General features: G+C 36.9%; 1 protein-coding gene across 6 annotated transcripts in view; it reads right to left on the reverse strand.

Annotated features, from left to right (window-relative positions):
* Nucleotides 1-1776: 1776 nt before the first annotated feature.
* Nucleotides 1777-15506, reverse strand: part of ZC2HC1A (zinc finger C2HC-type containing 1A) — a 41004-nt gene continuing 27274 nt past the window's right edge. Inside the window, exons 8-9 of one of the 6 annotated variants that reach the window (XM_088149206.1) lie at nucleotides 15007-15117; nucleotides 1777-1834 (exon numbers count right to left, since the gene is read on the reverse strand). In XM_088149206.1, coding sequence (XP_088005332.1) covers nucleotides 1792-1834; nucleotides 15007-15117 — 154 coding nt within the window. In that variant the 3' untranslated portion in view covers nucleotides 1777-1791. Of the gene's footprint in view, nucleotides 1835-7103; nucleotides 7443-11731; nucleotides 14051-15006; nucleotides 15118-15506 lie in introns of those variants that run through there. The other 5 variants (XM_088149205.1, XM_088149204.1, XM_088149207.1 and 2 more) reach the window with 5 other exon arrangements.

Raw genomic sequence — 15506 nt, forward strand, 5'->3', positions numbered from 1 at the left:
ATAGAGATCTGAAGGGGGGGGATTGGGGGTGTGGGGGGGGTTGGGGGTGTGGGGGGGGCACAGGGTGTGGGGTTTGGGTTAACGAGTGGCTGCTTGTTTTGGTGTCTTCCAGTGGAAACTTCCAGAACACGGCCACACAGCCCGGAAGACCCACACCAGCCATCGTATTCCATATTTATTGGTGTGTTTTATAATATATACATGCACTATATATATTGCATCCTAACAAATCTCTGCTAGAGGAACGGTTCTTAAACACATTGTCTTAATACTGTAGTTAATGGATTTGGATATTATTTCAGGATAAAAGAAAGCAAAGAGTGATTTTTGAAAGTAGGGTAGCAGTTTGGGGAATGGTTATTACAAAGGCACAAATAGCTTGTAGGAATTAGGACAATATATTTCAGAAGAGTATACTTTATTATATGGAAGTCGGAAAGGTTCTTGCTGTGGTACTTTGCAGAAATAATTAAGGTATTTTTAATAAAACATTAGCATTGTACAAATGTTTATTTAATTTAATACCTTTATGGTTGTCTATAACTCTTGCAATTTTTATACAACTTTATTTTTTTAGGATTAAGTTAGCTATAATTATATACTCTACATCTTATGTATTCAACAATGTCTAATTGCAGTGTGTACTAATTTTTTTAGCTATGGGAGAATGTTAGAGGATGAAGGAAAGTATCTGCTTGATGGTGGAATGCTCCTTACTGATCTTGAACAATATAAATATTAGGGATGTTCAAAATATTTCAAATACAGAAAACTGTAACTTGAAACACCCTGATTCATATTCAGACAGGCTGATCTAACCTTGCTGGACATGTGCTGACCCTGGATCATTCTCACAGTGTTTCAGGCCTCTCGAAATAGGACTATTTCCAGTGTGCAACACTATCAGTCACAGTGTTGAAATAGTGAATTCAAAATATTATGTACACTGTTAATAAAGCCAGCTTAACTTCTCATGTTCAGAGATTAAATTAAGTACATTCAGGATTCACATAGTCCTAACCTATTTCAAGAGAAAGCATGGATACATATTCTGTACTGAATTAGGCTAATGTGCATAGATATAGAGACACAGAAATCAAAGCAGGGATCTTCCAAAGCAACTCCAAACTAAAATGACAATTCTAAAACTTTTGTTAAATGATTCAAAATGGAATAAATAGAGTCTATATTTGCTTGATTTAAACTTAGAATGTGTGAACCCAGGCAGTGTATTTCTAAAAATAGACTAAAAGGTAAAAGCTCCTTCAGGTTGTCTATTGATGCCTTTATGGACATGTCCTTGTAGTTTTCTTGCCAATAATATGGAAGTGGATTGTCATTTCCTTCTCCCAGGATGTTGTTTTGACTTCTCAGTCAGCCCTATGATTTCCAGGTGGTCTTGCACAGCAGTATGAATTTGTTGGATCCTGCGTAGTTTTTTTCCAAGCTCAGTCAAGGCTGCCACCTGCTGTAGACTGAAAAGATACATGGCTCTATAGAAAGCCAACTCTTGGATAGGAGGAAAAGGAGAAGTCGAGTTATGACTGACATTTCTAGCTTCTAATTACAATGGATGGAAAGACATAATGAAATCAGTCACAAAGCTTTGAGTGGAGCAGGGGAATTTGAGACATGTTGCAGAATTCTTTGCCTCTCACAATGGCAGCATCCTCTGCAGAGCCCAGAAGAAATCCCCTTTTCTCTAGCTTCTGTCCTTACATATTTATCTCCCCAAAGTTTACATGCAGCCTGCAGATGCTTCCAGATAATTTAGGCTTTTTTCCTACCTGCCTATATTCTGTGTGTGGGGCCTTGCACTTGGCTGTTGGAGCTCCTGGGGAAAAAAAAAGATTAACACCTGATATTTACAATCTGCAAAGAAGAATCATGTTTTCAAGCATGGCAGGTCACTCTGTGCCCATTCTAAAGAGTATATACTCCTGGTTTATTCCCCTTAATTCATTTAGTATAGCCAGGAACAGTGATGTAGTAATTGAGTCAGGCATCAGCCTGAAAACACCTTTATCTTTGGAAACAGTGTTGGGACCCTCAAACATTTAATGAAAAAAAAAATAGAGATAATTTGTACTAATCCGATGTTCAGATATTCTGCTAATATATGTTTAGTCCCAAAGAAGGCTGAATATAGTTACATAGTTTTCTATTTTTGCCAACTCTCTTTGACATATCTATATAAACACTGCAGGGGAAAGTAAATATTTTCTATTAAATATTTTCTCCCAAATAAGAGCCATGGCCATGGCTAGAGTCACACTCCAATAAATAAGAACTTAGCTCTAACTAGTATATTTTTATCTTCCTCCTCTTCCTGTCAGATACTGCTTTAAGTAAGTGGGCAATAAAGCTGTTCAACCACCCAGAGTCACTGGGAGCTGGGCGGCATATACATTTAATTAATTAATAATAACATCTAATATCAGTAACTCCAAAGACCAGGTTTTCTGAAACAAAATTACATCAAATAGAATCAACTAGTCCAGGAAAAAAATCTATCAGACAATTCCGTAGATCAACCAGCTTCATTCCATAGAAGGATCAGCAGGTTCTTTGCTTTCTTAGATTGTCAGATTATAGATCAAATTAAGATACAATTTTATACATAGAACCCCCCAAATTTTGGATTTGGCACAAATCCATTTATAAAATTATAGTCCAATAATAGCTTAATTATTTTGCTGCTGCTGTTGAAATAAACTTAAATAAATCTTCCAGTAGAGGTAAAATTGACTCAAAGTTCTAGAGAGTTTGTCTGCTATTATCTAATATTTGATGTATTCTTGCTTAGTACTTCCACATTTGAGCCTTGAAATCTTAAAATAGATAAGCTGTATCTTTCCCAGTAGATCTTCAGTATCATAGCTGTGATCATAAATCAAAAGGGGGGGGGGTTCATTATTCCATATATCCATGACTGATGAGGCATTTACTGTTATGTTTTTCAGAATTGTTTAAATGATGACCATTGAATGAGGGTTGTCTGGTAAAATCAATATATTCTGAGACTCGTTTTTACAACTAAACACTACATCTGGTTCCAGTGGAATAGAATCACATAGCTCTCTCTATTCATTCCAACTCTGTACATTTCCCTTCTGGTCTTATGCATTACCTGGATACATTTTTGATGATTGAAGAACTGGCTGCTTTTGTTTTGAGGACCAGGATGAGATTTTTTTTCAGGGTCAGGATTTGTAGTAGCATTTGCATGCAAGAAAACAGTAAGTGGATCTGCTTTTAAGGTCATATTATTCTTATTTTCCTTTAATTTAAACTAGCACATATATCCTGATCCAGTCTACACTGGACTAGAGCTACATATTATTTGTGTTCTATTCATTGGAAAGGAAAGAATGCACAGGCTTGTTGCTAGCAGCATCAGTTTATTATATTGATTATGTGGTATTAAGTTAATGTCAAATCTTGGTGACCCCAAGTCAGACCTTTTTCAGGATGATTCATCCTCAGTCTGGTGCTTTGTCTTCCAATGGTACATCCATTGCCACTGTAATTGAATCTATCATGGTGCTGATCATCCTCTTTTCTTACCTTCTACCTTTCCCAGGATTATAGATTTCTCAAGAGAGCTTGATCTTCACATAATGTGTCCAAAATATGGTGAATTGAGCCTGATCATTTTTACCTTGCATGAGAACTCTGGCTTGATCAGACTTGCATTTCTGTTATCCGTTTGCTTGTTTTCTTGGCTAACCATGGTATTATCAGGAATCTTCTCTAAAATATACTTTTAGTCCTACGTGGTTTGAGACATGGGCTTTCACAGGACTGCCTCCCCCCCATGTAAAGGTTGCAAAAGATTTGTTTTTTCTCCATATTAAATGGCAAGAAGTGTTTGTTTTAAATAGTTGTATACTATTTATAGAATATTGCCTTCTTAAGACAGGATTGAAAGTTGCTTTGTAATTAGGCAATATGTTTTTAAAAAATATTCAAAAAATAATTAATAGCCACCAATGGCTGCTAATCTTTGTAATTTTAACTGATTTTAGGCACCGTTTTAAATTGTGCATTTTCAGTTACATCTGAATTAGTTATAAACCACAATGAAGAATATAAAAGCAGCTTATATATTTGTTAAATAAAAATACCATTTTGAATATTGATTATCTATGTAATATTAAGAATAGGAATACCTATTAAACAAGAATGTAATATCCGCTATATTCAGAAACTTCTGTTGCACCTTGTGTCTTGTTACAAGCTTTACTTTTCAGCAGAATGTTTGGCAGCAATTTTTTTTTTAAACTCACCTCTGGCTTTTTTATTAAAAGCTTTGTAAAATTATACACACACACACATACAATACACATACATACATACATACATACATACTTAATATTTCTCAGTTTAACCTTGTGTGAATCTCCAGGAAATCTAAGCCCGTGGCATCATATTACAGTGATACCTCGGGATACGAACGCCTCTGCTTGCGAATTTTTCGGGTTACGACCAGCTCTGGCCCCAAAATTTTACCTCGGTTTGCGAACTCCGCCTCGGGGTACGAGCCATTTTCCGCCTGTGCCACGTGGTCCGCGGCCATTTTCTGCCCGTGCCACGTGGTCCGCGGCCATTTTTCCGCCCGTGCCACGTGGTCCGCGGCTGTTTTTCCGGCCCTGCCGCGTGGTCCGCGGCCGTTTTCGCGCCGCGCTGGGCTGTTTTCGCGCCGCGCCGTGCCGCGCCGCGCCGGGCCGTTTTCACGCCGCGCCGGGCCCGGCCATTTTCGCGCCGCACCACGCTGCGCCCGGCCGCTTTCCGTGTGGTCCGTGGACGCCAGAACGGATTAACGGTAATTACATTGAACCTTATGGGAAATTGCCTCGGGTTGCGACCAAATTCGGGCGGAGGGCGGAACGGATTAACCGGATTTACATTGAACCCTATGGGGAAATTTGCCTCGGGGTGCGACCAAATTCAGAGGGCGGAACGGATTAACCGGATTTACATTGAACCCTATGGGGAAATTTCCTTCGGGTTACGACCAACTCGGGATACGCCCAGAGTCACGGAACGGATTAAGTTCGTATCCCGAGGTACCACTGTATATTGAGGAAGAAGCAAGACTGTTACCTTGCTTGACCATTATTTCCAAAAATCATTAGGGATATCGGTCTCATCCAGATTCATTTAGCTTCCCAATTTCCAGTTCCATATAAATTCAACTTGGTCTGGTCACTCCCTTTCCATGTTCCCACTGCTTTTACCTTTTCAATCAGTTTTTCTCCATTAGCTAGAATTAGATCTAGGAGAGATGATCCCCTTGTCTTTTTCTCAACTTTCTGAAAAGTGAATCAGTAAGCAAGACCATGGAAGATTTTTTTTTACTGTACAATGTGATTCAGTCTCCCATTACTAATGACTAAGGACTACTTTTATATTGTATTTTTAATTAATTTTATCTTCTCTGTAAACCACCCAGAGTTGCTTTTTAATGAGACGGGCGGTGACAAATTTATAAATAAATAAAAAACAATAAATAAATAAATAAACAAATAACTCTCCTCCTTGAAAGTTCTGTAAACTTGCCCAGGAGGGAATTATTCTGTTTTTTTGCATGACAATCTATAGCAGACCTCCACATAATAATACCTTTGAAATTTTGTCTCTTTGTATTCTCCTGACTGAATCATCATGTTAAAAAACATGGATAGCAAGGTTTAAGCAAAACAGCATAACTTTTACAAGAATTTATTTTAATTTTCTTAAAAACTACATAGAAGAAAAATACAAAGCTAGTAAATAAATTCAGACAATTCAAATAGATTCTATATATAATAAACTAAACAATATAGGTTAAACTCACCTGGCTATTTAAAAAGTTAAAATAAGAATAGGAAAAGAAAATATTGACTTTCCAACAATATAAAAAATACATCTTTATGCAGAATACAGCTCATTAAAAAAACGATAAAAACTTCTATCACATGGAATCATACTGTGTGATCTTTCTTTAATATAAATCCAATTCAAAGTCTGAGAATTGACAAATTTCATTAAGCCAATCTTTAGAGTCCAGGATGTATTCATCCTTATGGGAGAATGGGATCACTTTTTCTGCCACAGTCCAAGCATGATAAAGCTCTTCTTACATAAGCATATTCCAAATCTGAGGGATATGATTTAACAACACAATACCTTCCCTTAAACCTTGCCTTTCTCCCTAAACCTGGTCCATTATAGTAAAAATATCAACAGTGGGCATGTAACAAATTTGAAGGTTCATAAACTTGTATGTTTAAGTTTATGAACCTTCAAATTTGTTACATCTACAGATAGGAAGGAAAATAGCCACCTTTTTCAAAACTTCCACTGGAGAATAAAGTACAGCAAAAATTTGTTTGATTAAGCTAGCATTTGTTAAAACCTGGAAGTGTTGTTTTGGCAGTATAGGATACTCCAATTCCCTCCAAATGTCTTGTATATTGGCCAAATTTATTTATATAATTTTTAAATTGTTCGTTGTTGGATTGGCTTCTATAAAATCCTCTCTACTGCATTCAAAACTACTGGATTTTCAGAGTCTGGTAAAATATCCAGATCAAATAAAGAATGTAAGAAGTGCTTTAATTGTGTATTTCTTTTCAGCTGTTTTTGTTATATTCCTTTTGTAATCTTTCAAAAGTCTTAAATAATTAACAATTAAATGATTAAAACGATCCCATTTTCTATCCAAGTTTTCCAATAACATCCAACATATTTCCAATTTTTTTTCCTGCCATTTTTAAGTAAAGGTGTGAGAGGACAGCTGAGGCAGTGAAGGGTATCTGCCCATCTCTCTCACATTTTGCAAAGACATGGATAAGGACAGGGGCTGGACCAGATGATCTTAGAAGTGGGGAACTCTTGGCATTTGACATTCAAGGTAAAGCAGGATAGTGATGGCTGCTCAGGGAAAGTAGTAAGAGAGGAAGAAGCTACAAGAAGGCAAGAGGAGAAAGTAGACTAAGAAATCTAAAGAAATATGGCAGACTGGGTGTGGAAAGTCTGTGAAAGTAGCCCCATTTGACCTTATGGGTATCCCAGAAGTTTGATTGTGGGAACCAAAAAAACAGCCTTGGAGGGAAACAGTGAACCAAGAAGCTCCGCTGTGATATACTGTGTCCCCAAAGGGGACAAGAATGGGAGGAGGAGGAGGATGGGGGAAGTAGAAAAAAAGATAATCTCTCCTTCCTTCTCCCCACCATACCCCACCACCTGAAGTGCAAAATAACCAGCAGTTTCCCAGCTGTGTTCACAGCCAGCAGCAGAATTGGAAAACAGCTCCAATTCAGGTAGAAGAACGCTAGAGTTATGTCCAGAGCAACTGTATTTATGGCCACCAGATCTTCAGGTGTCAACAGCCTTAGGAGGTAAAGAGGGAATGAGATGGCAGCCACTTCGAGAGCCCAGCAGAATGGGTCTGGGACCTGCATAAACAGTGAGTAGAGAACGAAAGATGGATAAGGTTTAATTAAAGCTAAGATAGAAAATGCATAGGTAAAGACTAGAATTAATGGTTGGGTAGGTTAAGGAGGTGAGTTAAAGTTAGGCTACCACAGAGCTGATGAAAATTTCCTGCCAGTTGAAGAAAAAGAAGAATCCAGGAGGAAAGATAAAGACCATCTGTGAGTTGGTCAGAATCGGTGGGAAGTGGAAGGGGAGAACTTAGAATTAAATCCAGATAGAGGAAAAAGTTCTAGGATAGAGGTATGCTGGTCTATGACTGACACAAAATTGATTGATTGATTCTAGGATAGAGGTGAAGAGAGAGTTAATGTATGGGAAACATAAAATGCACAGTAAATAGACAAGCATTTCACTATTCACTTAATAAGTTTGTAGTGCACAATTAATAAACACAATTGTTCACAATACAGTTGTCTGTGATGATAATGGTTATTCCAAAGCATTAATTACTCATGAGAATTCCTTACCTAGTAAAGCTCGAATATGTCTAATTTCCTTAAAATTGGAAATTATTTGATATTTGCAAGATTGATGTCAACCCTGCAAGGTAGACCAAACTTGGAAACCAAAAACATGCAAGCTAATATCACTTTTATTATAAGGTAATAGTAACAGAATCTTCCAGGTTGAATGCACTTCTCCACTTCTTTGCTTTATCTTAATGAGAACTAGGGAGGGTCATATCTGAGATACTTTCTCAGGTTACAGTTCTGGCCCAGATTCAGATTTCTTTTATTTGACTGTTACCTTGGCTGTGGCTCTTCCTCCTGTTCCTCAATGTTATTCCTTTTTCCCATTACACTGACAAATTAAACATTCAAAACTTGTAATATTGCTGCCACATCAGAAGGTAACTCTGAATCAGAATAGTGATTTCACTAAATAATCTAATGGAATTTCTGTCAAAGCCCTTACTTCTTGAGGAAAAATGTTTGTTTTCTCACTTGATGCCACAATCTCCAGCTCTGCAGGTGCTTCTTCAGAAAGTGCAACTAGGGCAGGCTATTCAGCAGAGGCAGTTGTTCCAATTTAGGAAGAAGAGGGTTGTTTCTTCAGACAATTCCCCCCTCCCTCATTCTAAAAGCAGGAACAATTCATTTAGTACTGCTACTTACCAATTGTTTCTAACAGGAAGTTCAAGATATTGTTTTCAACAATCATGGAGCAACAGAGAAGCGCCTGCAACTTAACACATCACTACCTTACCAGATGTCCAACCAATACTGAATAAAACAGTATTACTTCTCAAGTTTGGAAATTATGCTTCCGTTGATGAATACTAAAATTGCACTTGGCTTTTTAGCAGCCATGTCATATTGCTGAGTCCTATTTAGTAGGACTTCAGATTTTTGCTTCTCTTATAGGGGCTGCAAAATATAAGGAAGCATGAAAGTAGCATCTGTCTATAGCACCTTAAATCAGCCACGTTTTTCAACAAAAAGACAAAAGGTACGTTGAGATATTGCAGCCAAGGGCTACATTTGCACTCCCAAGTATCCAGAAGTGGTTTTTGGAGACTGAATCTAAAACATTGCACATTACCTTATGATTCACAGTTCCAACATTGTTTTAACACATTTTAACAAATCATACTGTACATTTGATTTTTCCATAAGAAATTCTGTTTCTATTTAATTTTGTCCAGTTATTTTCAGCCACTTATCTAACCTATCAAAATAATTCTGATTTTTTTAACATTACTAGCTGTCTCAGCTATTTTTGTGTCATCTCCAAATCTGATGAGCATTTCCCTTACCTCATCCAAGTCATAAATGAAAATGCTGAAGAACAGAAGGACCAAAACTGAACCCTGTGGTATTCTTACTTACTGTTTAACACTAGGAATATGGTTTCAAGCCAGTTGCAAATCCACTCAATCAACATGCCATGCTATACATCCCATACTTAATTCACTTCCTATTCAGGATGTCATGATGCTTCTGTTAGGATGAACAGATACACCCAACCTTTTCACAATCAAAAGCTAATCAAATTAAGAGAGGGATGTTGGTTCTCTGATATTTTTCTCATTCTTTAGGATTCCTTGAAGATAATGAGAGGTTTGACCAGACTGTTAGCAAGTTCCTTACTACTTTTAAGAAGGAATCTGTCTGGTCTTTGAGATTTGAACTCATTCAAGGCCAGCATATATTCCCTATGTTTCTGTCAAGCCTGACCTGGAATCCTGTTCCTTCAGCCACCTCTTAAAAATTGCCTATTGAAACATATATTCTTTTTTCAGAGAAGACTAAGATAAAATAGGAATCACTTGATTCTGCCTTTGTTACCCATTAGCATTTCACTCAGCAGCTGATAATACTTTTTTTTTTCTTTTCCTTAAACACATCTGGGGGAGCTCTTCTTTGTTGTTTTTACATAATTTTTATTGAAACTTTTAAACAAGATGATAAAAACTAGGTGAGGCTTTTGGCAGTCAGATGTCCATGAAGGCTGCACAGTAGTTTAGGGCATGTTGTAAATCCCTCGACTCAGAATCGACCTCAAGAAACTAAATTCCTGTGATCTCCTGAGAAGCAGCTCTTCCAGAGCACAAGCAGGTAATCCCCTGATTTCTTCTTCCCTGGAGAAATTTCTATCAGCCAGAACCATTTCCTGGCTGGTGATTCCATTGCTGTGCTATCTCTGCTTGCAGAGCTGCTCACAGAAATATCTACAGTGGGGCAAAAAAGTATTTAGTCAGCCACCAATTGTGCAAGTTCTCCCACTTAAAAAGATGAGAGAGGCCTGTAATTTTCATCATAGGTATACCTCAACTATGAGAGACAAAATGAGAAAAAAAATCCAGAAAATCACATTGTCTGATTTTTAAAGAATTTATTTGCAAATCATGGTGGAAAATAAGTATTTGGTCACCTACAAACAAGCAAGATGTTTGGCTCTCACAGACCTGCAACTACTTCTTTAAGAGGCTCCTCTGTCATCCACTTATTACCTGTAGTAATGGCACCTGTTTGACCTTGTTATCAGTATAAAAGACACCTGTCCACAACCTCAAACAGTCACACTCCAAACTCCATTATGGCCAAGACCAAAGAGCTGTCGAAGGACACCAGAAACGAAATTGTAGACCTGCACCAGGCTGGGAAGGCTGAATCTGCAATAGGCAAGCAGCTTGGTGTGAAGAAATCAACTGTGGGAGCAATAATTAGAAAATGGAAGATATACAAAACCACTGATAATCTCCCTTGATCTGGGGCTCCATGCAAGATCTCACCCTGTGGGGTCATAATGATCACAAGAACGGTGAGCAAAAATCCCAGAACCACATGGGGGGACCCAGTGAATGACCTGCAGAGAGCTGGGACCAAAGAAACAAAGGCTACCATCAGTAACACACTACGCTGCCAGGGACTCAAATCCTGCAGTGCCAGACGTGTCCCCCTGGTTAAGCCAGTACATGTCCAGGCCCGTCTGAAGTTTGCTAGAGAGCATTTGGATGATCCAGAAAAGGATTGGGAGAATGTCATATGGTCAGATGAAACCAAAGTAGAACGTTTTTGTCTAAACTCAACTCGTCGTGTTTGGAGGAGAGAGAATGCTGAGTTGCATCCAAAGAACACCATACCTACTGTGAAGCATGGGGGTGGAAACATCATGCTTTGGGGCTGTTTTTCTGCAAAGGGACCAGGACGACTGATCCGTGTAAAGGAAAGTATGAATGGGGCCATGTACTGTGAGACTTTGAGTGAACACCTCCTTCCATCAGCAAGGGCATTGAAGATGAAACGTGGCTGGGTCTTTCAGCATGACAATGATCCCAAACACACCACCCGGGCAACGAAGGAGTGGCTTCGTAAGAAGCATTTCAAGGTCCTGGAGTGGCCTAGCCAGTCTCCAGATCTCAACCCCATGGAAAACCTTTGGAGGGAGTTGAAAGTCCGTGTTGCCCAGTGACAGTCCCAAAACATCACTGCTCTAGAGGAGATCTGTGTGGAGGAATGGGCCAAAATACCAGCAACAGTGTGTGAAAAGCTTGTGAAGACTTACAGAAAACGTTTGACCTCTGTCATTGCCAACAAAGGACATATAACAAAGTATTGAGATGAACTTTTGATATTGACCAAATACTTATTTTCCACCATGATTTGTAAATAAATTCTTTAAAAATCAGACAATGTGATTTTCTGGATTTTTTCCCCCATTTTGTCTCTCATAGTTGAGGTATACCTATGATGAAAATTACAGGCCTCTCTCATCTTTTTAAGTGGGAGAACTTGCACAATTGGTGGCTGACTAAATACTTTTTTGCCCCACTGTAACTGGCCTTTACACCTCACCCAGAAGCCCTTTTTTGTTCTTTTCAGTACTCAGTTCATTCTAAGCTTAATATTTCCCAATACCATCCCTACAATCTGAGTTTTTTCTGCATACTCTTCCTTGGACACCTTTCCTTACTTCTATTCCTAAGATTTCTATAGATTTACAGTTATGTTTTAGTATTTTCATTTTTTAGGAAATCTCACTTAATATCTCTATTTACCATTAGCTTTTCCTAGCAATGGAGAGGCAAAGATTATGTATGCAATAAAAGCTTTATTAACAAAGTCTTGGTAACATAGAACCAGCATTTACAGAAGAACATGTAGGAAAACAAAACATAACTAATAGAATAATGCTCACATAACTATTTAGTAGAAATCAGACTATTGCTTTGTTACGAAAACCAGATTCATTATATTAAACATGTCAAACAGATGCAATAAGAAGATGTAATAAAGCACCTGCAGGAATATGTGAAAACTTTTATATAACAAATATGTGGGTTCTTTGGTGAATGAGGATGCATATTACATTAATAGTTAATAAGCAAAGCAGAGCAGTATCCACATAGTCTCAATAGACCAAGGCAGAGCTGCAGTGCATTCAGAATTTTTTTAATGTAAGCCCCACCATACCAGTGTGTCTTAAAACAAAAACAAAAATGTCAAACTACAGTAAGATACTAAAGATTGATTTTCACTAATACACATAAATTAGGTAACAGTACAAAATTGGAGTACTACACTTATGAATGCTTCTTAAAGAAAAATCTAAAATCTACAAATACAATTCTATATCAGTTAACCTGTTAATTATTATAGTTCAAAAACTGCAATTTGCCATTGGCCAATATACTGGAAAATGGAGACAGATCTTGCTCAAATACAATTTTAATTGCCATCCATCATAGTAGGTAGGTTTTGAATAGAATGAAGATAGCATTTAAAAATAAAGCAACAATCCTACATGGTCAGGTCAAAAACTGCAAACTGTCCTGTGTTTCACTTCAATTGTTACTAAACCTAAAATGTTAGAGACTTAGAAATAGCAGTATTAAACAAAAAGACCAGATTAATGTTTTGAAAAGCCTAACTATATGTTACAGGATTCATCTCCTGGTAAAAAACAGTTGCTGTAGAAAAAGAGGCTATTACTAAAAAAAATCAATTTAATACTAATGTAGTCTGAGTTTAAGGTAATCTATTTTTTTTTGTTTTAGTTTTGGAGGACTGTGTAAGAAATAATGGTAAAGACAAGTCAAAAGAGTAAGAAGAGGAAAAATCATGATTGGGGTATCATTTTTCTGAAACTCATTTGTGCCATAATTATAAAATATTCAATGATTTTTCTTGGTGGTGGTGGTACGTTACAATCAGGAGGGGAATTAACTTCGGCCATATTGGCCAAACTTTTAAAACTCTGATCACAACCTTGTTTTTTTAAGGAAAAGAAGTTGTTGGGATCCTAAGAACATGATTAAATTATATGCGATAATTTAATTAATTTATTAGCAACTCAATCTTTTTGCATGAAACACATGAGAAGTCTTCCACATAGAGAAATATCTGCATAAAATCATTTTAAAGCCTTTTGGAAGGAGAAAGAGAGAAAAACGCCAATTAATTAACTATAATAATGATACACTTGAAGAAACTAATCATTTCAATTTGCATTAAACTTATTACAAATGTTAATAAAATTTATGACAGTGTCATCCAACAAGCTATACCCTAACATAAGAATATCAACCAATATTTCTATGTATAACAGATTTTCTACTGGAACACGTTCTTTAGACCAAATAATTCAGGGCTAAAGCTATAAATGAACAATAAGAAAATTAAAATATATATTATGAAAATTCTTAGTACTTGAGTTTTGCTCCATTAAATATTCTCCAACAATATCTCAAGAAAACCATCTTTAATGGCACAGTTTTAGGTATCTTACCATTTATATACAGTGTATTTATATATCTATATATATATATTACTTCACAACCAAAAATAATTGCCCCATAATATTAGCGCAAGTCCCGATGGGAAAGTGTAGCACAAGTTTTCATACAGCCTTAGCAAGAAAGCTATCTTTCATTCTGCATTATAGGTGTATTCACAAAATCATTCTTCGAACTCCACATTCACAGCAGAATTTTGCAGATTCAATTGGATATTTGGTACCACATTCGTAACAGAATTTTGGTAACTGTCCAGGAGAATTTCCCTCACTGCTTTTTGAATTTCCTCCATTGACAGAAGATGAACAGTCTCCACTGTCGTATCCAGCTCTATGTCAAGCATTAAAAATTCAAAATAATAAACATAACAAAGATTAGCTAAAAGAATACTTATTTCAGTGATCTATAAAATATTCTTTCTTTTCTGCACAGTAAGTTTTCAATAATAAAGAAAGAATATATGGGATTTTTAACCCAAGTAAGCAACCTCCCCAAAATAAACTTTTTCTGAATTCTACTAACACATGGACTAAACATTAAATGTTACATATTTTCAATAGAAAACATTGCACCAACAAACTGAACTGAATTTACCTGTAAGCGTTTATGTCTTACTAAGAATGGTGACAAATTCACATATAAAATGGAGACCAAGGACCAAAGAAAACATGAAATGGTGTTAGGATCCCTTACATTTTGAATATTGCTAGCTGGGTTGCTCTGAAAATTAGGAAAGTTATGTTCAGGGAACAGTTAATAATTATCAGCAGAGTATATTTTTCTCCCTTATGTTGGTATATATGTTGAAGGGGCAGTACGAAATAGATAGACATCTGGTTTAGTCTGCCACCTCTAGAATTTAAAGAAGGACTTTCCCCAAACCTACTTTGTTGCTTTTTAAAATAAAATCGCCTGGGGGAAAAACTCTACAATATAATCCCAATTCTTCTGTGACATATCTAGTTTGACCATTAGGAATGTGAATGGTTTTAATTTAAATAAGGCTCTGGAGCTGTGATGAGAAAAGAATAATGAAAGACTTACCAAAATAGAACTAAAAGCTACTAGTTTAAGTCAAGTCCCACAGCTGTGGATCAGATTATAATTTCTTACTTGGACAGCCAGGATTACCATTTCATTGAGAAACATTTCAATTTCACTGAATTTTTTAAAGAAGCAAAAACTCTTCCCTTTATGCCTTTCTCTGCATCTTCACTTTTATCCCCTTCTTTCATCTGCCAATTACTTATTCTTGATTAAAGTCCAAGGGTTCAAATATAATTTACCTGTTTGAATAGGTTTCAGTACCAAATGCTTTTCTTTTGTTTGCCATCATACCCGGACCGGTGCTTCGTGTCATATTAGTAGGTGCTCCCATCCGTGGTTTCATGGATCCCCTTAAAAGACAGTATTATTAAGTAAATGATGCAGAATTTGAAAGGAGAAAACATTACAGTTGGAACAACTCTCAACTTACAAAATGCAACTAGGTCTCCAGCCTTCTGAAGAGGACTGCTAGTGGGAAAGCTTCTCTGTGCTTTACAATACAAAGAAGAAAGCAGAACAGGGTGGGGAAGTGGATTGCCAGAGTGAATATATATGGGCAAACCCTCAATTTAATAAATTAATGGGGATGGGGTGTTGATTAAAACCAAACATCCATTAACTTGAGGGTTTTTCCTAAACCTAACAAGTATGGTAAGGCTTGATCAGGCTGCATTCACTTTTCTGCATCAGGTTCTGGCATAGCATATCCCACTGGTCCACCTAATTACTCCTATGATCT

The sequence above is a fragment of the Python bivittatus genome, unplaced genomic scaffold (assembly GCF_059951505.1).
Source record: "Python bivittatus isolate LINGU-HERP-01145 unplaced genomic scaffold, Pbiv_v1 ctg000590_np1212, whole genome shotgun sequence".
Lineage (NCBI taxonomy): Eukaryota > Metazoa > Chordata > Lepidosauria > Squamata > Pythonidae > Python > Python bivittatus.